Source organism: Capra hircus, chromosome 16 (assembly GCF_001704415.2).
Source record: "Capra hircus breed San Clemente chromosome 16, ASM170441v1, whole genome shotgun sequence".
Lineage (NCBI taxonomy): Eukaryota > Metazoa > Chordata > Mammalia > Artiodactyla > Bovidae > Capra > Capra hircus.
In genome coordinates, this window is record NC_030823.1 from 2,252,426 (window position 1) to 2,276,662 (window position 24,237).

Sequence of the window (24,237 nt, forward strand, 5' to 3'; positions counted from 1 at the left end):
GGAAATAATTGTGGGACATGTATGCAAGAGGTTCAAAATACCTCTTCAATATGAATGTCATGAAAAAAATGTAGGGATCTGTTGTAAAATAAGACTTCAGAGAAATAATCAAATATGATACATGAACCTTCACTTGACCCTGGATCAAACTTTAAAAGTTCCAAGATTTTAGAAGTTGGGAGGAATGATGTATCCAGTATACATAAGATTAGGGAATTGTTAGTGTGATAGTCGCTGTAGTTACACAGATGAATGTCCTTACTGAGAGATACATAAATGATTAAAGGGTAAAAGGTCACTCTGTCCATGACTCACTTTCGAGTCTTTCATGTAAAATCAATATGTATTTAGAGAGGAAGAGAATTGGAGCAAAATGTTTGCAGTCAGTGAATCTAGTTAAAGGGTCTATGGGTGCCATCAAAGCTTTCAACTTTTTTATGGGCTTGAGTTTTTTTACTTAGAAGAAATAACAGGGATCCATTGGTCATAATTTAAACTGAGTTAGCATCCTCAGAATGGGACTCAGGAATCTTATTTTTCAAAAGCTTACCTGAGTGACTCAGACATATGGCCAGAGACGACAACCACTGGTCCCAGTCTTACTGCGGCTACTTCGTCTGTACTGACAGCAGAGTGAAAAGAAGAAATGCTGACTCTCTCACACAGGGTCAGCTCGGCTGGTGGCCCAGGAGCCATCTCCCCGAGGGTTCCACAAGCCAAGTCAACTGTCTCAGACACAGTCTGATTGACCTCTTAAGACGGGAGGTCCTGTTGAGGGAGGGAGGTACTAGCCCTCCCTCAGGGGCCCTGATTGCTCTAAGAAACCAACCTGACCTCTCCAGCAACATAAACTTCAGGGCACTGAAGTTGCTAGAAGGACAGGATCAGGAAGCAAGCCAAGAAACCGTTCAGGGGAAATCTACCAGCAGAAAAATCCAACGTTCCGCCAGGAATTCAATTTAGCCCTGAGCACGGAGGCTTCACCAGGGAGGTGTAAGGGCGTCAAATTAACATTCAGCGACTGTCTCACACACTCGAGGCTGCAGTCGTCATCACTCGGCTCTGCCACAAACGGGCATACGGCGCGAACAAAGCAGTTTGTTCAATGTCTGTTCTAAGAACTCTGGTGTGAGTTTAACCCAAAACCAGGCTGACTATGGTCGGACAATTTTAACAACTGACAAGAAATTTCACACTAAAGAGCAGAAAAGGGTAGGTCTCCGTATAGTTATTGTGAATTATTTTATTGAAGAGGAAAAAGCTGCTTTCACTAGAAAAGCTCTCGTACCCTTCTATACATGATTACACTGCTCAGAAGGGGGATCACGGTAGGAGGCACACAAGCTGTAAAGGGCAGAAAATTAATGCACGTGGAAGACACTACGCGTCCCAGGAGTAGGGAGATGCCTGCAGTCAGGTTTACCGGGTACCTGGTGGGCAGGGAAGGGCTGGAAGAGGTCCACCCAGGACACAGTTAGAGACTGGCCCACAGCCACCTTCATGTTGCCTGTCCCACACGCTCCGCTCCGCTCTTTGATACCGGAAGCTCCCTCTTAGCCAGCCCACAGGCCGGCAGCCAGAACATGGCCCTGAAAGCCTAGTCTGGCTTCCTGAGCACCCCGCCCTTTGGCAGCAAGGCTTGTAACGTCTCGAGGCTGGCACTGCCGTGGATCACCCTCAGCCTGCCGCACAGCGCGATGCTCACCAACACACCACCAGTCACGCCACTGGCAACTCCTACTCCCACAGCTATGGCCACCTTCTTTTTCCACGGTGGGTGCTGAGGCCTGGAGTAGTTGCCCAGACTCACTTCCAGGCCCTCGTCCACTAACTTCTGATCCTCAGTAAGGGACTGATAGAAATCCAGGTTCACCAGATTAGGAGGAAGGACCCTCAGCCCAAAATAGAGCCTCTTGACAAGTCTCAAGTTTTTTAACAGCTGCACATCACACCGGTAGGTCCCAGAGTCATACTCTTGAATGGACTGAAACTTTATGAAGTAGGAACTGGCTCGGAAGGGTCTGAAGACTTCATCATCGGTTGAGATGATTCCCCGAGCAAGTCTCCAGGTGAATCGGAAAGCTTCCTGCCCGATCTCCAGGATGTCTGGACTCAGACAGCTCAGCTTAAATTCCTTCCCTATGAGAAGGGTGAAATGGAGCATTCCACAGAGCCAGTTGGTCAGACATTCCAGGCGCTGAGACTTACACTTCCTTCTCACTCCATCAGGGCCCACCTCACAGACAGTCTCTTCCTTAAAGCCAAGGCCACAGGTGACAGTACAGGTCGTGGCATTGACAATAACTTTCCCCACAGCTTCTTGCAGTTTCTCAGGGATGGCCAGCGTTTTAGGTGAAGTCACCAGCAAAGGTAGACAGAAGGCCAACACCAGGCTCCCAAGGATGAAACTAGTGGCCAAAGTCTTCATGTCTTAGCAGGCATTTCACTACCCTCAGCCAACACCTGAGGTTTCCAGCTAAATCCACCACCACGTCATAACTCAATTCCTTTGACATAAGATAGCCTTCAAAGTCAAAAGATATGATGCATGCATCGTCAATAAAAAATTACAATTAAAGTCCAGTCCTTATTAACAGGTGAGGTCACGGGCAGACAAAAGGCACAATACTGCTGCTTTACTGTTTGCTAACGGCCACCTTCCCAAAGTCTTCACTCTTTTCACAACTTTTTAATGAATTTAAATCCCCCTCTTGGGAGGACAGATGAAAAGGCTTCAGAAGCTGAAGTGAATTTCCAAATAACCTCAATGCCCACTGAGGCTATACTGTTCCTCACCCTTCCCAAATTGTGGGATCTGAATTCAAACGTTCCAAAATCCCCGTTAAATCTGACCAAATAAGAAATCAAATACTAACTCTAAAAAAGAGAGGATTAATTTGAATTAAGCTATCATCACTTTTAAATGCTCCTAAACCTTCTATTAAAAGGATTAAGGACTCTGGACTAAGATGCAAGTGACTTCCTCTTCCTGAATTTGTTTCCTCCTTTGTAAATTAAGAACTCCTTGCCTATTTCAGGAAGGTCACTTTGAGCATCATATGATAAACTGTACCTGAAAACACTCTGTAAAGTGTGAAACACTCATGTGTAAGGAATTTTAAAGAGAAATGAAAATTCATGAAGGCAAGGGCCACGAGGTCTTCTAGAATCAATGCTTAGCAAAATAGGCAATATTAAATGCAGTTTCTCACTTGTAGGCACTCTTCCTTCCCAAGGTAACAAAAGATATATTTTGGGGGAGAGGATACCTAAATCTCCCTGCCTCTCAGTCTAGTCCGTCCACCTCACAAAACATGGAAGGAGTTCGTAATTCACTTGGGTCAAGGTTGCTAGGAAACAGCTGTGATGTCAAAAAGATTCTCAGTCACCTAACAGGGAAGATTCGTAAATAGACACTCAGATTTAGAGACGATTAAAATCAAAGACTTAAATATTCTTATTCTTTAGGAGACAGTTAAGTATTCAGTGGATTTCAAAGCTATTTAATTTAGGCAGAAAAAGTGCTCATGAAGAGGAATTTATCTGTAGTTAACACTTTAAGAAAGATCCCTGGGAGGCAGGAGGTGCCTCACAAGTGTTTCTGTAAGCTCTGGAACGTCTCCCAGCACTGCAGCCTCTGCAGTGTAGTCACACGCTTACTGAGCAAAAGAATTTGAAGAGAGGTCACTCCTAAATAATCTAACACTAATTTGCTTTGTTTATTTAATATAATATTGTCCAGAGGCAGATATCTAGACTACCAGGCCACCTCTCAGCCCTTCCAGCTCTGTATTTCCATATAGAAAAGATCGATTAATAACATTAACCAAGTAAGCTGTATTTTCTGTTGCACAGAGTGAAGAGGCTGGTGACTTTCAGAAGTGATTGGTTGTCTACAAGCAAACACCTACACCTGTTCTTTAATAAACATCCGATTTTATTTACAAAGCATTAAAGCTTCAGCAAGAAGTACCCGAGGCTAAGTCTCCTCTCATACAAAACTACAGGACGTTAAAAAACACTGAGAGGATGGGGGTGGGGGGGGTGACAGAAGGGAAAAAAAGAATATGCATATATTGTACAAATCTAGAGAATGAAACTGAAATGGACACAAGGTTTCAGGAGCTGAAAACAATTCCAGAAGCATAAATAATTATTAGGAGCTGCTACCAGACACTCTGGCAGGGCTGACGTTGATTTTCTCAGGAGCCAGTTTAGGAGGCGGACAGAGCCTGAACATCCAAATGCTCAGGCAGAGGACACCCAGCTACTTTGCAGAAATAAGGCAAAGGGCGCCTGTATCACACAGTTTGCATACTACTACAGTGTACAGTAGAGACAGTAATGAAATGGAAATAATGTCCACAAAACAAAAACATGCCTAGCGACCCACCTACCAATCTCAACCACTGGTCTGGTGTGAAATAGGAAATGGAATTCACAAAAGGAGCATCTGAGGAAAAGGCAGTGGCATCTAAAAATATAGACATCTGGCCACTGGTTCAGGGAGAGCTCTTCAACTACTAACATTTTGGTTCTAGAGACGGAATGGAAGAGACTCTTGCTGATGTGTTCTACTTTGATTTCTATGCTAAAATCCAAAAAGCAATCAACTTGTTTGGCTACCTATTGAAGCAACCACCAACCGACAGAGATTTCCCAGTAAGCACAGAGTTTAACTCTCCTTTGAAAATACCGTGAAAATGATGATCCAAACTGAGCACTTCCACTCAGCTCAAGCTCTGCTCAGAGGGGCTAGAGCGCCTTCTGCACACCTGCTTTCTTCACTCTGGATTTTCAGAGAATTTCAAACACCTGGGGGACACAGCCATTCAATCTGCTACTTTTTATACAAAGAACAGCAAAAGCAAAAATTAAAAAATTTTAAAAGCTGAGCAACCTTTCACAGAAAGGAAATGACTGGAAACACATAGGAAGGAAAAGGAGCATGGATATAAGGAGGGGAAACGCAATGACTGATGGGAAGGGCAGATGTCCACAAGCAATGATAAAAAAAAAAGATTCCTTGATTTTTTTATTTGAATTGTGCTGTTGCTGCCTTGATTATGGACGGTTTTATTTTAGTCCTTGCATAGATTCCCCCACCCCAGTATAAAATAAGCTTGTTCAGAGACACCCCCGTTTGTTTTTGTCTCTGGAAGCCAATACAGGTGAAGCAATATAAACTACTAATGATTCTTTGCTGGAGACAAATGAAACTAGCTATCTTCATAAACCATGATTGAATGAACCAATACTGGAGAGAAACATGCAATGAAAAGAAAACCAAGAGAAATCCTGACCCTCTTACAGCCCAGCTTCTTGACCAAAATGTTACAGAATGTTCAAAAGAGGGGGCCTTTCTTATCTCTCTCTCAGAAAATCTGAACTCTTTCAAGCACTTTCTTTTCTGCCCATCCTTTGTAACAGATCATGGAAACATAGGAGGCATCTGGTGAGTAGGTAACTTTAAAAATGGAGGGAAGAATGTGCAAACCAAAGATTTTCCTAGGATACAGGCAGCAAAATTTCAGGTAAAAATAAGTCCCTCAAGGACATGCACTGAGGAGTGAAGGCCAGTAGGAGATAGGAAGTGAGGAGCCGAAACAGTGCTGGGCACAGGGGAGGCAGGCGAGCAGACCAGCAGTCTCCTCCAGCAACACAACGAGCATTTAAATGCAAAGAGTCAAAACTCCTGTTTGATGTCTTCACAAATCCTCAATCCTGAGAGTCTATTTGGACTTATGCTTGAAAGGGAAGGGATATATACTCTTCTTCCATAATTCACTTCTTCATTCAAACATAAAATTCACTCCTTCCACCTCCTGGGTGGAAGACAGAGGCCTTTGTTTTAAATTAAAGTCAATCTCAGATGACTGACCACAGTGTCCAGAGGCCACATGATGGCAAAGTAGGGAAGAATGAAGAACTTCAAGGGTCTTCATAACAGTTCTGAGATTGCTCCTCCTGCTAAAGAGATTAGAAATAAAAAGACTTCTTTAGTATCAACTTAGACCAGTTACTTTCAAGAACAGAAATACTGATGGATGCTAAAAGATACATTCCAAGCAAACAAGCTAAGAACATCCCACCCCTCCACTTTAAGTTGAAACCAACTCCAACTCCCAATTACCCCTTACCGAAGCAACAAATGATTCAAATCCCAAACCATGCCCCCAGGACTTTTCTCAGCGTTGACCCCAAAGGGAGAAAAAGGGCATAATGATCAGACTTCTACACATTTCAAGCTGCTAACCATTCTCCAAGGTGTTAATAATGCTTCATATTTCAAAAAGAGAAGTAAGCAAAGGATAGGAAATTCTAGGCTAATGCATCTTTTAATCTTTCATACATTAGACTAATTCACCACTAAATGATTAACGATGAGCAAAACACCCTTTTTCAAACACCCCTGTTCCTTAAGTGATACCCTCAACTCCTCAGAATGCAGAATGTGGTGAAATGTTAATGAAAACCACTGCTGGCATTGCTGTGCACCAACAACGGATTAATAAATAAAACCCTAAATAATGAAATGAACACTTCCCTGGTCACTCCACAGAAGCTGCTCAATCTCTGAAGGACATCCTGAAATGGGCTGCTGTGAAATACTAACTAAGAAGTGGAAAAAGAGAACAAGGTGAAGAAAAGTCCTCCCAGTGTTATCTGGAATGGATAAGAACATGCTACTTGAAGGGAAAATGGTTTAAAATAATTGCCCAAGCTATTAAAAAAAAAAAAAAAAAAGAGTACCCACTTATAATTTGCTTTTAACCTGATTTTTAAAGTGCAGCACATATGAAAACTGGCAATAAAAATAAATTCCAATTTGCCTGAGAACAGACTGAAACTCTCCTGGGTGCTACATGTTAAAAATATTTCCAGGCAGGAATACTGGAGTAGGTCGCCATTTCCTTCTCCAAGGGATCTTTCCACATCTGGGATTGAACCCATGTCTTCTGCAATGGCAAGCTGATTGTTAGCACTGAGCCACCTGGGAAGCCCCAGAGGTATATTTAAGCTTTTCAGATCTTTCAACATAAAATGTAATGATTAACCTCTTGATTTTTAAGATAATCTGAGCTAAAAGAATCCACTCCACAGGACTTTAAATACTTTAAGGCTAGCTTTTATGATCATTCCCACAGGTACTCTGACCAATCTAATTTTAAGTTTAAAAACAAGACACAACATTGACATTTTAAGCCTAAATCATAAGAGGAAAAAGTGGTGTGTATTTTATAATGGGCACTCAAGATGATTAATAAGCTACATTATACTGCTTATCTGAGGTCAGTTAGTGTTTTTTTCTTATTGCCCTCTTTCCTGTGAACAGACCAAAAACAAAGTTTGTTGAGGCGTCAGGCAACAAACCAAAACCAGAGCAGCACATGTCGGAGGAAGACAAGACACACAGAACAGCAACAAAGCAGGCCTCCAGGTGAATTGAAATTCGCTCCGAGTGTTACTTAGCTGCAACATAACAGAAACCTCCAGTGATAAAAAATTAAGAAAAATTCAGCTCATAGTGAACAACTATTGTTACCTCCCCAAAACAGCTAAGCCAGAAAACACTGGATATTAATTTTCAAGCGTTACCTTAGTCAGATAATAAGACCACAAAGAATGACAATACCCAACTAGCCATCTAAAAATCTGATCTTAGCAGGAATTCATAGACTAGTCTTTGAGAGAATGATCATGTTTTTAAAGGAAAGCGGCTGGAGGAAAGCCCCTACCAATCACTTAAAGTCATCAGACTCACTAAATGAACAGGATATGGTTCAGAGGCCCAGGGCGTGGGGCCAGAACCAGGAGCGCGGCAGCGCACCACAGGCAGGGGAGTCTGAGGGGGCCTGAGGGCCTCAGAGGTGACAGCGCCACTCAGCCTGGCCTCTGCCGCCCTCGAGAGAGAGCACCATCCCGCGCCCTTCAGGCCCGCAGTCCCACAAGGCCTTTAGACCCCATACGTGATAAACCACAGCTTTGTCACCCTTCCTACTGATGGTGCTCACTGCCAAGGAGCCCTACTTCTCGGGCAACCCTTGAGTGGTCACGGGCAACAGGGACTCTGGTGGTTCTGCTCTCACCTCAAGTTTTGATCCTGAAGACTGTCCTCTGGAGAGTGTAAGGTAACTAGGGGAAATCTGGCAGATGGAGCAATGCTGATACAGACTTTCTGAGAAGTCCCCAGTTCAGTTTCCCTCAAGCTTCACTGACAGGCCCTACCACACAAAGTGTGTCATCATGGATGTGGGTCCACTGGCCGCATCCAATACTGATGAGCTGTTTGACAGGGAAGCGTTTTCGAGCCCCAGATTCCAAATGGCTAAAGTGCTTCTACTGGTGCTCTATTAGTCTTCCGAGTGTCCCCTGAAATGCACAGTCTCCTGCTGCAACATGGAACAGACTACAGCAGCTTTGTCAGGACTAATCGGCGCTCACTGAACAGTTTCTTCAGTTAACTGATCAATTATTCATAGTAACAAACAGCTGGCATTTATCCAACTTGAGCAGTAGCCTACACCTATAATCCTGCCTTCAAACAATTTGGCTCTAATGCAAAACTAGGACATTTGTGGGGAAGCAAAGTCCACAAAGCACTGAATATGCAAATACTGTACACCCATCAGACTGAACTGATCTTTGAGGATGGTTCAGCCTCAGCCACTATTCATTTCTTAATATCTGGTGGAAAATCCACAATGACAGCATGCTGCTGCTTCACTGAAAATCTCCACGATGTGGAAGAATCTGAGACGTGAGTTTTTATTACCTCAAAGGCCCTGGGGAGCCACGCGAAAATCAACAGCATGTGTTAGCCAGCCTCTGGGCCCTCCAAAATGGTATGGGATGAAGCCCCACCCAAAGAAATCCACACAAAAGATACAATAGGTTGTCTTGAAACGGACACCTCTGACGCCCACTATGATACTCAGTGTCAGCACTCTCCCCCAGAGTCACAGTTTTCACAAAGACCCACACGGCAGCTAGTGGCTAAGGCCCTCTAAGGAAGGGCTGGCAATAAACCACAAAGTCCCTGTGGGGCTTTTTAACGATCCTGCTCCTCAGCATACTCTGGGGTTTCATCTGGCCATTTCGGAGATTTCCATATAGGAAAAGGCCAAGGAACCAAGGCAAGAGAAGATGGGAAGAAGGAAGTATAGATCATACAGGCAAGTACGCAATGTACACAATCATGTCGTTCTTCAGTTGCGCAGTCCTGTCCGACTCTTTACAACCCCACGGACTGCAGCAAGCCAGGCTTCCCTGTCCTTCTCCATCTCCCAGAGTTTGTTCTTGTCCATTGAGTCAATGATGCCATCCGACCATCGCATCCTGTCGTCCCCTTTTTCTCTCGCCCTCAATCGTTCCCACATCAGGTTCTTTTCCAATGAGTCGGCTCTTCACACCAGGTGGCAAAAGTATTGGAGCTTCAGCATCAGTCCTTCCAATGAATATTCAGGACTGATTTCCTTTAGCACTGACTGGTTTGATCTCCTTGCCATCCAAGGGACTCTCAAGAGTCTTCTCCAGCATCACAGTTTGAAAGCATCAATTCTTTGGCGCTTAGCCTTCTTTATGGTTCAAATCTATATATGACTACTGGAAAAACCATAGCTTTGACTATACAGACCTTTGTCTGCAAAGTGATGTCTCTGCTTTTTAATACACTGCCTAGGTTTGTCACAGTTTTTCTTCCAAGGACCAAGTGTCTTTTAATTTCATGGCTGCAGTCACTGTCTACAGTGATTCTGGAGCCCAAAAAATAAAGTCTGTCACTGTTCCCATTGTTTTCCATCTGTTTGCCGTGAAGTGATGACACCAGATGCCATGCTCTCAGTTTTTTGAATGTTGAGCTTTAAAAGCCAGTTTTTTCCCTCTCAAGTGCCCACCAGAGCAAGAAGCAGCTTCCCCCCAAGTTAGTCCCTCCCATCAGGAATCCTACAGAAGTCTCTTATCCTCATTCATCAGAGGGCAGACAGAAGAAATAAGAACTTTAACACATGGCCCACAGAATGAGAACCACCATCACAGAAAACTAGCCGAAATGATCACATGGACCACAGCCTTGTGTAACTCAGTGAAGCTATGTGCCACGCCGCGCAGGGCCGCCCAAGACAGGTGGGTCAGGGTGGAGAGTTCTGACAAAAACTGGTCCACTGGAGAAGGGAATGGCAAACCACTTCGGCATTCTTCCCTTGAGAACCCCAGACAGTATGATCATGAAAAGCTGGTAAAATGCTTGCAGTAATTTAGGCAGTTCTTCTGTCTGTGTTCTAGGAAAGCACATCCTCACTCTGGCCTTGTTATATACAAGTCTCCCCTAGTCCTTTTAAAGGATGAAGTAATTAAAATAGCTGCCTCTATTTAAGGTTGACCAACTGAAGTGCCTAATAACAATAATGTAGAAAAGAAAAATCCAGTCTGAAGCACCCTGCTATTTCAAGACACAAGTTTTAGCCTTTAAGGAGGTTTTAACCCTCTTTTAACCTTGTCAGCTAAATGAGTGGGAATAAACTCCTATAGGCCCTTGATGATGATAACCACTCTTGCTAAAAGGAGCCCTGAAATGCTGACATGTACAAACACTATGTATTTTACACCTACCTCAAAATTTCAATGCAGTATTTTGAGAACTTACAGGAATAAAAGAACCCGTTCATTTAGGGCTAAGTTAACTTTGCAACATTCTGATTTTCAGTGTTATTTAGATGTTTTTGAAGCATAGTTGAGAAACACCACTGCTCTTGTACGCTGAGCCATAAAACACAGAGCACCTCATGGGACCTTTGACAAAAGCCCAATGTGGAAAATGCCAAAAATATTTAGTTACTATTAGTGGCCATAACAAAATCTGGTTTTAAAAAACTTTAAATGGTTTATTTACCATATACTTAGTATTAAAAGAGCAATGGTTAATTACATACAGATTCTGAAGATGCTGGGAAACTATGTCAGAGTATTTAAATTAATTCAACATGTTCGCCAATATTTTAAATCATCCTGAAGCAATTTAGCTTTTGGGGCCAGGGAAATTGATTTAAACTTTAAATAGTTTCTTCTGTAGTAGCATTAGCTTATGCAAGAAATGGGTTATGGAAGGATCACTTTTATTTACATTAGTCAATTACTGACCTGAAGTCTTTGTTAGCAATATCCATATAACTTGTTCTAGGGTATTTTTAAAAATATATAGACAAGGCCCTAAATGAACTGAATGTGGAGGTGATAAATCAGCGGAGTACCATAAATACTGTTACTGGGGAAAAATGCTAGTGCTCTAGTGGTACGGTGTAGGACTGTGAAAATCTAGTGAATTTGAGGGGGAATACTCAAAATGATGAGTCACTGAGTCTGTTCCAGCTTCTCTGTAGAAGAGAATTCATGTAACTGGCTTAAGGAATTCTGGTTTGCATTCTAGCGCATATCATCACATTTGGATTAACGCAATTAAAATTTTTAATATGGTGGGAAAACCCCCTCAAATACAACCACTTACATAGTTAGTCCTGCCTCTGAACTTATAGTCGTAGCCACAGAAAACTGAGACTGCCGTGTTAACTAAAGCAGCGCCTAAAAAAGTTTCCAAACCCACAACGTTTGAGCAGAATTAAATCCTAGATTGATCACTACTTTCCAAACAAAAGACCCTTCAGCCTAGATTCACAAGTATTTGATAGGAAACTGAAACTGTTCTCCCTCCTCCAATAAAAATCCCTCAAACCTAGAAAAGTGAGAAAAACTCGGTAAGTATCAAGAACCTTAGGTATTAAGAAGCTACAAAGTTTGTCTTTTGGATAATCTCATTTTGATTTTTTTTTTAGATAAAACCTCATCTTCTTCCTTAATATGACAGTACTACTAACAACTCCATCATTCTTTCCAGAATACTGAAAGAAAAACACCACCTCTGGGATTTGAACAATTTGAAGAGAGAGAAAAAAGATGGTACAGTTAAACAGTCAGGGGCTGTATAAAGCAGCTCATATTTCTGGTTACCTGCCTGGATCTTTGAGACAAAACAAAACAAAAAACATAGGAGCAAATACAGATGAAAATATTAATTAAATGAGGGGTTCTTACCCTTTTTGGGGTCATGGATTCCTAAAAGAATCCTGTGAAATGTATAAGCATCTTCCCCACAAAAATATTCACACAATATTTTGCACATAAGATAAAGGGAATGGAGAGCCCCTGAAATACAGCTGCAGACCCAAGGTTAAGAGCCACTGAATTAAGCCAAATCTGATTTAGCCTGCCCTTGGCAGCAGCTTAAAAGTCAAAGATCTTCTGCCACTGGGGAAAAGGAGGGAAGATGTTTGGGAAGTAGTTAGGCACAGTAGGACTTTGGAATATTAAGAGAGAGCTAGACCAGGCATCAACATTTAGAAACTATTCAAGTGTAGCAGGTCGTTAATGCTGTTAAAAAGAATTTTTGAGGGATTAAAAAAAGATCAAGGGAATGCAGATCCCTGAAACCAAGTTATGGACCCAAGGTTAGCAGCCACCGGATGAAGCCAGATCTGGTTGAGCTGCCCTTGGCAGCAGCTTAAAACTTGGAGAATTATCTGCCACTGGGGAAAAGGAGGGAAAGAAGGAAAAAATGTTGCAGTTAAACGGAGTCAGAGGCTGTACAAAGCAAGGCCACGAAGAAAGCCAGACAGTGCTCCCAATGTGTCCTTACCTGTCAAGGGCTGGCTGAGCTCCGCCTGCACTTTACCCTTCGCTGATCCTTCCAGAGGTAAACCTCTGTCCCCTTTGTAGAGTTTCGGTTTAAATGGAGAATCTTTCTCTTTACCTTTTGATCCTTTAGGCCGGCCTGCTTGCTTCTTCTTGGATTTGCCATCCCCCTTCACACCCAGTAGTGGATGGACTTCTGTAAAAGGACACATAGGCATGGAAAGGAATCCACACGCCACCTCAACCGAGCACAGGCACGCTGCCCGCCCACGAGCAAAGAGTTCTGCGCTTGTGTCCCAAGTCCACTGGCACAAGAAGAAAAGTTTGCTCTGTCTGCTAATTATAATACTACAGAACAGCAGCCATAACATGAGAAATAGTTGCTTGGCCAAAAGGCACACACAGCCTATATGGTTCACATCAAACTACAGCAGCTCTCTTAAAGCTCAACATGCAGAAAGCTAAGATCATGGCATCTGGTCCCATCACTTCATGGGAAATAGGTGGGCAATCAGTGGAAACAGGGTCAGACTTTATTTTTGGGGGCTCCAAAATCACTGCAGATGGTGATTGCAGCCATGAAATTAAAAGACGCTTACTCCCTGGAAGAAAAGTTATGACCAACCTAGACAGCATATTAAAAAGCAGAGATATTACTTTGCCAACAAAGGTCCGTCTAGTCAAAGCTACGGTTTTTCCACTGGTCACGGGGATGTGAGAGTTGGACTGTGAAGAAAGCTGAGCGCCGAAGAATTGATGCTTTTGAACTGTGGTGTTAGAGAAGACTCTTGAGAGTCCCTTGGACTGCAAGGAGATCCCACCAGTCCATCGTAAAGGAGAACAGTTCTGGGGGTTCATTGGAAGGACTGATGCTGAGGCTGAAACTCCAGTACTTTGGCCACCTGACGCGAAGAGTTGACTCACTGGAAAAGACCCTGATGCTGGGGGTGATTGGGGGCAGGAGGAGAAGGGGACGACAGAGGATGAGATGGCTGGATGGCATCACCGACTCGATGCACATGAGTCTGGGTGAACTCTGGGACTTGGTGATGGACAGGGAGGCCTGGCGTGCTGCGATTCACAGGGTCGCAAAGAGTCGGACACGACTGAGCGACTGAACTGACTGGCAGCAGCTCTAAATAGAAAAGGGAGCTCAAAGACCCCCTGATGCTTTATCATGCAAGTCAGAACAGGAATGCGCATGTACACGCTAGCACATGAAAGCAGAAAGTGAGTGGGCTTTGGAACTCAGGAGACCAGGGCAAGAATCCACACTCTGCTATGTGATTAAAAAGGCTTCTAGAATTAAGGCTGTCCAGGTCTGACCAGTATTGATACTTTACCACTTAATGAGTATTTGGAAGGAGAGGCAGAGGAAGCCTGATATTTAAACAAACTGATCCAGATGTCAGAAGACTTAAAGCGTGTTATCTTAGTAAAAGTACTGAGGGCAGAATCTCCCCATTTTAAAAGAGAAGTGAAAGCAGATAAAATTGTAACAAAACTGTAAAACGCTACAAAAAAGACTCACGGAAATATTCCTTTACGGGAGTATCACCCAGAAAGGAAATTACAGGTTGTGCTGGAGAGTGGGTCTATCATATGAGAGAGAGGAAGTGAGGCCCTTACCATCATTTGGTACTCCTTGTAGTTCAATATTGGTTGTTTTGGGTTTCTTCTTGGGTGGCTGGGACCCATCTGCTGAAGACTGCCTCTTCTTCTCTGAACTAGCCCCTTCGTCCATCAAGGAGGTTTGGACTGCATCCGGTGGGGGGCCATAAGGATTTTCTTCTGGGTCTTCTACCTCAGGGGCAATGGGTAAATATAATAGAGCCTTTGAATCTTCCAGTTCTTCATCACTATTTGGAACAGGATCAGAAAAGGGATAGGGAAAAAGAGGAGAAAGTTGCTTAAACCATGAACCCTTCCTCTAGGGCAGAATCATCTAACCATAAGCAACAGGTACGGACCTAAAATTTCACTAAAGCCAAGGTGGATAAAAGAAAATCAGACATTATGATAAAATCAGTAGTAAAAATAAATGGCATAAAATTAATCACTTCACTTCCTTAAGACTTTCTATCAAGGGAGAATGGAAGGGACCTCCTGCACATCACAGGAGTTAACTCTTTGAGCCTGAAGGCAGACGGAACTGAGGAACAGGGGGACTGAGCAGCACCCCCAGAGACTGAAGAGGCGGCGCACCCTGAGGCCTGGCCTCCGGCTCACCTGCTGCAGAAGGCCGCGATAGGGTCCACGCTGGTGACGTCCACTTCCTCGTCCTCTGCAGCGTCAGCCCCTGCAGGGCAGGAACACAGTAGAGCTGGGAGAAGAAGTGCAAGACTGCTGCCTACGTGCAGCTTACGATTTTCATAAACTGAAGTCCAGGAGAAACAGGAGGAAAATCAGGCATTCCATCTAACTTTGCCGCCTGGCAAATACGTGCTGAACTTCCACCATATGCTAGGCCCTGGGAATACAGCACTGCTCCAGAAAGCTGGGAACAGTTTTTTTGTGAAAGCCCCAGCAGTCTAATTGGGGAGACAGACAGAAACAGATAATTTCAGTTCCACAACATGAGTGCTACAATAAAGGCATGTGCAATGTGCTAAGGAGATGGGAAGAAGAAACAACTTATGCAGAAGTTTGCGAAGCTTTCCATGCAACACAATCCGATAACACCAATACAATCCAAAATATCCTACAGTCCTGACAGTCTTCCTAAGACTCCTGAGGCATACAAGTTAAGTGAGGACCGGCACCTTCAGGCTGGAGAGAACTAACTTCAACGCCAATTCCTTGATTCCTGGCACCATCAAGAAGCCCAGCAGTCAGTGACAGTGCCAATAGGGCACATTACGCATTCATACACACAAAGCCCGCCAGATGCAAAGCCCTGTGCTTGTACACTGCTGCTGCTGCTAAGTGAGATATTTATTCTCAAGGTGTTTCCTATTTAGAAGTTCAGAAGCCAAGAGATGAAAATAACAACAATCACGATCCACTAGAAGAGAACATCTGAATGCTCACTATGATCTAGCTCACTATCGTGAGCCCTCTACACAAACTGTTTATTTCCCACAACCGTAAAAGGCAGTTTTTACAGATAAGGAAGCTCAAGTTTAAAGAATAAGTACTCTGCCCAAGGCAGTCTGACTCAAGTCCATGCTCTTTACCTTTGTGCTACTGACAAAGGAATGGCAATACCCAACAGCAACTCAGCACCTAGCCTGTGTGGGTGGCTTTGCTAGGTGCTGTATGCAAATCCTCATTCGAGAGCTGCTCAAGCCCTAGTAATGCCCATATAAGCTCTGAGTCAATGCCTTACAAATAAAGATTCTAAAAGCACTATTAAAAGCGCAAGCTTAGAAAAAAAAATTAGACTAAGTGCTGAAATGAATTTTCAGCACAAATTAAGAATGAGTACTGAGTTAAAACAATCATTTTTCCTTTAGGAAATACTATCTGCTATTGAGAAATATTACCTGTCTGTTCAGGCTCACTCTTATCTTCATCTTCAATATCAAACTCTGATTCCCTTTCTTCATATTCTACATTTTCATCCAATTCTTTGAAGTCTGGCGCAAATGCACTCCAGTTTTCCTATGCCACAAACAAAATACACTACTTAACCACAGGAGAAAGCAACAGTCTGTAATCTAGACATTAATGACATAAATGAAAGGCTTGGGCATAAGAGACTCAAAATTCTGAGATCAAATTTGGCAGGTAATAAAACTAGGTATCTACAGGTTTTACTGTCATAAGGCATTTCCTGTCTTAAACATGCCACATTATTAACTGCAATTCTTTCATGAACAACTGTCTCCTTTAACACATTTTTAAGGATTTTAAAGATGATTTCACTTCTTCCTCTGGCTGTGCGGACCCTCACTGCGGCACCGGGCTTCCTCTAGTTGCGGCAGGTGGGGGCCCCTCTTCACTGCTGAGCGTGGCCTCCGCAGCGTGCTGGCTTCCCCTGCTGCGGAGCACTGGCTCCAGAGCTCGGGCTCAGCGTGGCGGCCCAGCGGCTTAGCGGTCCCGCAGCATGGGGGATCTTCCCAGACCAGGGATCGAATCGGTGGCCCCTGCGTTAGCAGGTGGATTCTTAATCACTGGACCACCAGGGACGTCCTTAATCTTTCAAAGATGTAATTCGGAGGTAAAATGTTAAGTTTTCTTATGACTACACGGATTAAAAATATAATTAAAAGTTTTCAAAATAAAACCAAATGCAAAACAGAATCTAACTGAGCTGAAAATAGAAGGCACAAGAAAGCTCTATCTCAGATAAGCAACAGAAAAATATACCAGGAAGTACCCTAGACTTTCTCCCTGAAAACAGAGCTAGTAAACTGGCTTTGGACCGAGACCCTCCTAGTAAAGTAAAACCAGATGCACAGAACCATTTAATCAGGTTAGAAGAATCATGTGGAAAAGAAAGTCAATTAAGTAACTTTTGCCTTACTATTTGCAAGGGTCATTGATACAGAACGAGTATCTAGTTTCAAAGCAGTTAAACCAGAAACATACTTACTACTTGATTTTGTGCCCAGATAGATACCACTCCACTAGAAATGGACGCTATGATGGGTCGAACAGGATGCCACTAAATTTTAATGAAGCAAAGAAAAGTCAGTTCTGAGGATGAATCCAAGATTTTCCGTGCTACCTAAGTAACAGCAGCAACCTCTCACCCTACTTACAGCTACGTCCAGGAGGAGCTCGCCTCTGGTCCCATGGAGGATCTTCACCAGGTTGCCAATGCTCTTCTCCCAGATGTACAGGGCATGCTGCCGGGCTGACCCTGCCACTATGTACTCCCCATCCCCAGAGAAACAACATTTCTTCCATGGGGTCCTACAGACAAAGAAAGTGCCCAAGGAGAACCAGAACCGGATGCCAGGTAACGAATGAGCTCAAATGCCTCCAGGTTATGGCACATACCTATTCACCAAGTCCTGCAATTTCTGCATGGGTTCAGGCTCTCCATCTCTTCCACAGGTTAAGATTTCTCTACCGTCATAAACTCTGATTATTCGATCTGCTGTGTTAATTAAAAAGCAACTACAGAAACGATAAAAATATCAACACCAGAGGTCAGAAATCTGTTCCCGTTAACATTTTCCATGACTACCAGTTACTAAGAAGAATACCACAAGACAGCTACCAAATAAGGAAGAGAATGAGTGAAAATCTAAGTAAAGGACTAGCCTACTTATGTATCTACTTGTCACCTTTCAAGCTGAAATATAATCTGAAGTGAGAAAACGCTTTATATCAGTACTTCCTGTGTAACCACTGAACCCTATATGGACCAGTATTTGACTAAAATCCAAAACCTATACATCGAAACCAGTTTCCCAAATTTACAAGCTTACAGTTAAATATATATAAATACTTCATTTCTCTGGCTTGTTTTAGTTACGGTACAATATATTCTTCTTAGTGAGTTAATAAATATATCATTTGGATTGCCCAAATTGTTAACATTAGAAGTGTTGGAAATCTGTCTAAAATACAACTTATTTTACCACTTTCTTCCAGACTTCACTAACTTTTTATGAATTCAAGAGAAATTGAACATGAATGTCTTCTAAGTGTGAACAGTGATTTCTATACAAACTAAAGTGACCATCACTTCTCTTACTGACAACTTCTCTTACTGACAACCTATTTTCTTCTTGTTTCTGTTGATATCTACTTCTAGTTAGGTAACCAAACTTATCAGAAAAACATCTGAAAGTAAGAGGATAAGTAAGTTTCACATAAGTAAACTGCATATTCAATTATTATGTGAATTCTGTGGTATCAATTCTGATTACAACATAATAAATAGTTCATCTCTGCCCAGTGCTTACCACGTGCCAGGCATTTTGGTTCTATGCACAGACCACCCAGACATCTTTTCTGTAAAGGATGTGAACCTTTTCTGTAAAGGATGTTTACCTGTGAACCTCCTTTAAGATGTGACTGTTGGCTCAATGCAGTAAATTTTATAAACTTAAGAACCAGACAGTTAACAGTTTCTATATTTTTTTAAATAAACTCTAAAAAAATTTAAGTATAATATACACAAAAACTGACTCTCAACGTATTTTTGCGCACTTTTAGCACTGTCCCTAAGGAGGCAGGCCCCACTCACCTCCCCTTCCGGGCAAACTCTATTGACTTGATGGCTGTGGTATTGCTTGTTCCAGTTGTTACTCTGAAGGAAGCAACAAGATCCTGAGAATCGGTTTTTAGGACCAAAATCTAAAGTTTAACAGAGAAAAAAGGTAAGTAAGTATTCTGATAATTTACAGTAATTAGATATGGCTTCTGTTTTTACAACTGGGCAAAGACTGGGTGAAAACCTAAGTATCTCTATTCAACTTGCCTTTACCCCTTCAACTGAAGACAATGTCTTAACCTATGTTTAAAAGATGGTGTGTAACATTATCCACAAGAGACAGAAAGTGGAAGCAGCCCAAGCATCCATCAACAGATAGACAGAACGTGACATATACACACAACGGAACATTACTTGGATCTGAAAAGGAAAGAAATTCTGACGCCATGTGCTACGACATGAATGAATCTTCAAGGACACTACAGCAAGTGAAACAAGCCAGTCACACACAAAAATACTGGATGAGTTCCAAATTCACAGAAGCAGAAAGCAGAAAGACGGTTTCCAGGGGCTGAAAGGGAGTAAGGAATAGCAAGTCATTTCATAAGCACAGGTAAGTGCGAGATGAACAGAGCTCTGGAGCTAAATGATGGTGATGACTGCACAGTATCGATGTCCTTTATACTCCTGAGCCGCACGCTTAAGAATGGTTAAGACAGTAAGCTGTAAGTGCATTTTACCACAGAATACCCAAAACACTGCCACTCTCTTAAGTAGCCATACTAACCCATACGACCCAGTCAAAAAGGAAAAAAATAAAAAATAAAAACGCAGTGGAACTCAAACTCCAAAAAGTTTGAAAAGGATCCCAAAACTAACTTAACCTTTTTTTTAACCTAACTTCTTACTACACAAAACAACAGATTAAGTGGCCTAAATTATACAGTATTTTCAGACCAAGATATCAGACATCTTGTCAGCAATGTTCCAGTGATGATTTTTAAATTTTATAATTTAGTAATGGCCCTTTATTACTAGCACCCACTAAAGGCCCTCCATCCTCTTCTAGATTGAATACTCTCTGACCACTCTAATTCCAAAGAACAGAAATTATTGAGGCATGTGAGAACAGGCTGTATTTGCCACAGGCAGGAAGCACACTCAGTCCAGGGAAAAAAGAAATTTCAAAGAAAAGAGAACAAGTAAACACGAAACGAGCCAACACACAGGATGACGGATGCTTACTTATTTCACCGGCTCCTAAGCTTCCAGGCTTACCTTGCCTTTTGCATTTCCTGTATAGATATATTCTCCTCGCCTATCAAAAGATGCAACCACGTTCAAATCGGAGTCATCGTCTACAGGCAGAACGACATGTTTGGAATCTGAAAGGGTCAACATGACAGGAGCAGATTTCATGGGACACACGAGAACCTTGTTCCTGTTTAAAAACATGAATAGCACATTGGCAGTTGCTGTGGCATCAGAAAGCTGACTCTCTGCCCTTTTCCCCTAATTCCTATCCACTACCCTCATCAACCTATCCAGCCCAAGGATATTTAAAATAGTTGAAGAAGACTAAACTCTAAATTTCTAATAATAGGGAAATGACTGAGTAAAGTTATGGCATCCTACCTTGACAAAACAAAATGTAATCATTAAAAATAAATATGAAGATATAGCAAACTGGTAAAATATGTATGAAAATGAAAAAGCAAAACATCAGTTAAAACTATGCAAAAATACATATTTGTGTACACCTAACAGAGACAAATGCTTTGTGAGCTAGTAAGTGCTTTGTGAGCTATGAAGCACTATATAATAAGCTTTAAACTTAATGAGAACTTAACTAAAAGAGAACCTAGAGAAATGAAAAATAGCTGTATCTCAGTAACTGAATGGTGGGTAACTACATAAACAGGAGTAGGCAATGGCAACCCACTCCAGTACTCTTGCCTGGAAAATCCCATGGACGGAGGGCCCTGGTAGGCTGCAGTCCATGGGGTTGCGAAGAGTCGGACACGACTGAAGCGACTTAGCAGCAGCAGCAGCAGCTACATAAATGTAGTTTTTAAAAATATTTTATTTATTTGGCTGTGCTGGGTCTTAGCTGCTGCATATGGGATCCAGCTCCCCAAACCGAGGACCCCTGGCATTGGGAGGGCACAGTACTCGCCACTGGATTTCCAGGGAAGTTCCTTAAATGTAGTTTTCATAATGAACTGTTTCCGGTACTAAAGAAACTCAAATAATTGGGAGAAAACCCTAGGTCAAGAACAGTTATTATTATACTTATTTCTATCTTTGCCCATTTCAAAGTTTTAATTATTACAGGCCAGTTTTTAATTGTAAACTACTACAACAGTATCTTTAAAATCTATTCAGAACCAACCGAGACAGAAAAATTCATTCATGTAGAAGAGGTTTGAAGAGACACATGCTTTTGCCTCCTGAAACCTTAAACTAAAATCACCATGAGCTTAGAGATAATTTAGACAGAATCAGACCCACCCCAGGAAAGAATAGCTCAGATTAAACATACTGATCTCGCGGATGATACTGGACTTTTAAGATGGGTGAAGGGAATCGAAACCTCTGGTCGCAGTCGCCTGAAAGGACATCCCACTGTGACACTATGTTATCAGTGGAAGCACTCACGAGCTTATGACCATCTCGACTCCAGCTGAGAAGGGAAAAAGGGTAACTTAGCACATATTCTAAGTTAAAAATACCATATCACCCTTACAGATAAAAATGCATGAGTCACACTTATTGCCCTAACTGTATGGGTCACCAATGTTTCTTCATTTTTTAAACATATACTCAAATCTGTTTAAGCTTTCCTAACACTAAGCAATAAATAAGAATGTTTTCATGACATCTTCGTATCTAGCAATAGAAGCTCTTAAGATAACAATTCAAGTGGCTCAGTGAAAAAACAGACTCAAACATTTTAGAAGAGTGTAAAACTCATCAGGCCCTTAAGTACTGATTTAACAAAAACAGGTTTTCTTCCCCTTGAAGGCAGGAGGAGTAGTTGAATTTTCTGAATTTGGCCCTGCAGTAGCACCATCACCGTATAAACTAAACCATACAGATAGGTATCTGTTATTTACAAAAATTAAGAAAGAAATCAATTCCTCCTACTAAGTACAGTTAAACATCCTGGACATTATACAGAAAGCTAAAAGGTAAAGAGCCAGACTGGCTAGGTACTGTAGGATCTGAGGAACAACACAGCAGTGAGATCCTCAGGTTTTCTTTTTGCCTCATACATCCTGGACCAGGTGATGGAGATGTCAGCAACCGAGCAGCGTCAATGGGCACCCACAGTGGGCATACACCCTCCCAGAGAGTCAAAGGACAGGCAACAGACACTGCCATAGAGATAACACAGGTATTAGAACCTAACAGACATTTCAAGGCAGCCATCATTAAAATGCTTCATCAAGCAATTACAACATGCTTGGAACAAGTGGGGGAAAAAGAAATCTCAGCAAAGAAACAGAAGATGACCAAATGGGAATCTCAGAACTGAAAAATATAAAAACTGAAATTAAAACAAAAAAACTCAAAAGATGGGTTCAGCAGCCAGTGGAAAAGAGGAAAGAATCAGTAAACTGGAAGACAGAATATATTGGGGAATCTGAACAAAACGGGAAAAAATGCCATGAAAAAAATGAACAGAGCCTCTGGGACCTGTGGGACCATAACAAAAGATCTAATATCTAATATCCATGGCGTCAGAGTTCTGGAGGGAGAAAATAGAGTAAGGCTTAAAAGTATCTGAAGAAATAATGACTGAAACTTTTTCAAATTTGACAAAAGATATAAAATATACAGATTCAAGAAGCTAAGCAAACCTCAAAGAAGATGAATTAAAAGAAATCCAGAAATATTTCTGGATCAAGAAAAGAAATATCTTTTCTCAAGGTCTGATGTTTGAAACAAAAATCCTAATGGTATCTTAGGTAGGTATCAATATACATAGAGGAAATGTTTAAGACAATTATATCATAAACAAGGAAGGGAAAGAGAGGTAAAGGGAAAGTTTCCATATTTCAACTAGTGAAACATCAACGTGAGTAGACTGTGATAAGTTACGTATAGATATAGCAATATCTAGCAACCATTAAAAAGCTATACAAGCTATACAAAGAAATAAACTCAAAAATAATACAGATAAGTCAAGACGAAATTCTAAAAATAGTTCAGTAACCTACAGAAAGCCAAGAAAAAGGAAAGAAAACAGAGAAACAAAAAACAGAACAAACAAACAGAAAAAGAAACCCTAAATGAGTCTTTATTCAAATTTTGCAATGAATAGGATTTGCTACTTAGGAACTTAGAGGAGGCAACACAGTTCCACGGTTAAGAACATAGGCTCAAGTCAGATTTATACTCAAGCCTAGACATTATGACCTTCTGTCTTGGGCAAGTTATATAATCTTTCTGAACTTCAACTTTCTCATTTATAACATGGAAATAATAACAGTATCTGCAGACGAGAGAATTAAAATTAATGCACATAAAACTGTTAGTCCAGAACAGTAAGTGCTCAAAAACCACTACTTACATCAGAGACAAGATAAATGTATTCCCAGACTTGACGCTCAATGCAGAGAAAGGCAGGAGGAAGCTGAGGAAGTGCGCGTGGTGGGACTGAGCTCAAGTCTGCACACAAAGGACTCAGGCGCCTCTCCCACCACCTCTAAAACACTCCCAGTCAACGAGAGGACCTTTCTGGGGAACGAGGACCTTTCTGGGGAACGCGAACCTAAAAAGGAAGGTGCCTACAAACGCTATAACTTGAGGGTTGATAACAAAAAGGCCAGGTGAAAAGAGGGTAAGAGGGTGAGCCAAGACTCACATACACTGTAGTAAGAAGTCATGAGTAAGTTCTCGAAATTAAACTAAGAATATGCATAATACTTTAGAAATATTAAGACAAATATCAAGAGAAACAAACCGGAAGAATGGAAGTACACGGGAAATGGGAGAAAGCTGGAAAACTGGGAAAGGGAAGAAACAAGGCCCCGCCTCTGCAGCGCTTCCAGCACCTCACCACACAACAGACAATCTCACCACACAACAGAATGCTAGGATGACTCCACTTTTCCTTTAGACCCTCCACAGTTTAGGAACTTTTTGTTTTACAGCAGGCTTGTATTTGTTATAATAGAGGGAATTAACAATACATTCTTCAGTTCCAAATTCCGTAAGTTCAAGAATGAGGGATTCTCATACATTCTCACATCTGACAATACTGTTTCTTTCCAAAAGACAGATAGGTCTTAGACTCTTAAATATCATTTTTTCTACCTATCCAGTGGCCCCCATCCAGTGCTTGAAAGTCTTCTGCAGCGACTGTACGAAGAGACAGCAAGCCCAAGAAGGGCCAGTGCCACTGGTAAGTTCTTCCCTGGGCAGCCCACCCCATG

The 24,237-nt window shown here is 42.0% G+C and overlaps 2 protein-coding genes across 4 annotated transcripts in view; both read right to left on the reverse strand.

Moving 5' to 3' along the window:
• TMEM81 (transmembrane protein 81) lies at positions 438–3,750 on the reverse strand. The gene has a single exon (XM_005690396.3). The coding sequence runs from the start codon at positions 2,426–2,428 to the stop codon at positions 1,598–1,600; it is 831 nt and encodes a 276-aa protein (XP_005690453.1). The 5' UTR covers positions 2,429–3,750; the 3' UTR covers positions 438–1,597.
• RBBP5 (RB binding protein 5, histone lysine methyltransferase complex subunit) overlaps positions 3,917–24,237 on the reverse strand; it is a 40,677-nt gene continuing 20,356 nt past the window's right edge. Inside the window, exons 4-14 of one of the 3 annotated variants that reach the window (XM_005690395.3) lie at positions 21,339–21,479; positions 20,075–20,237; positions 18,830–18,939; positions 17,632–17,751; positions 17,391–17,544; positions 17,222–17,293; positions 16,170–16,287; positions 14,914–14,983; positions 14,314–14,543; positions 12,803–12,880; positions 3,917–5,970 (exon numbers count right to left, since the gene is read on the reverse strand). In XM_005690395.3, coding sequence (XP_005690452.1) covers positions 5,942–5,970; positions 12,803–12,880; positions 14,314–14,543; positions 14,914–14,983; positions 16,170–16,287; positions 17,222–17,293; positions 17,391–17,544; positions 17,632–17,751; positions 18,830–18,939; positions 20,075–20,237; positions 21,339–21,479 — 1,285 coding nt within the window. In that variant the 3' untranslated portion in view covers positions 3,917–5,941. Of the gene's footprint in view, positions 5,971–12,688; positions 12,881–14,313; positions 14,544–14,913; positions 14,984–16,169; positions 16,288–17,221; positions 17,294–17,390; positions 17,545–17,631; positions 17,752–18,829; positions 18,940–20,074; positions 20,238–21,338; positions 21,480–24,237 lie in introns of all 3 variants that reach the window. The other 2 variants (XM_018060041.1, XM_005690394.3) reach the window with 2 other exon arrangements.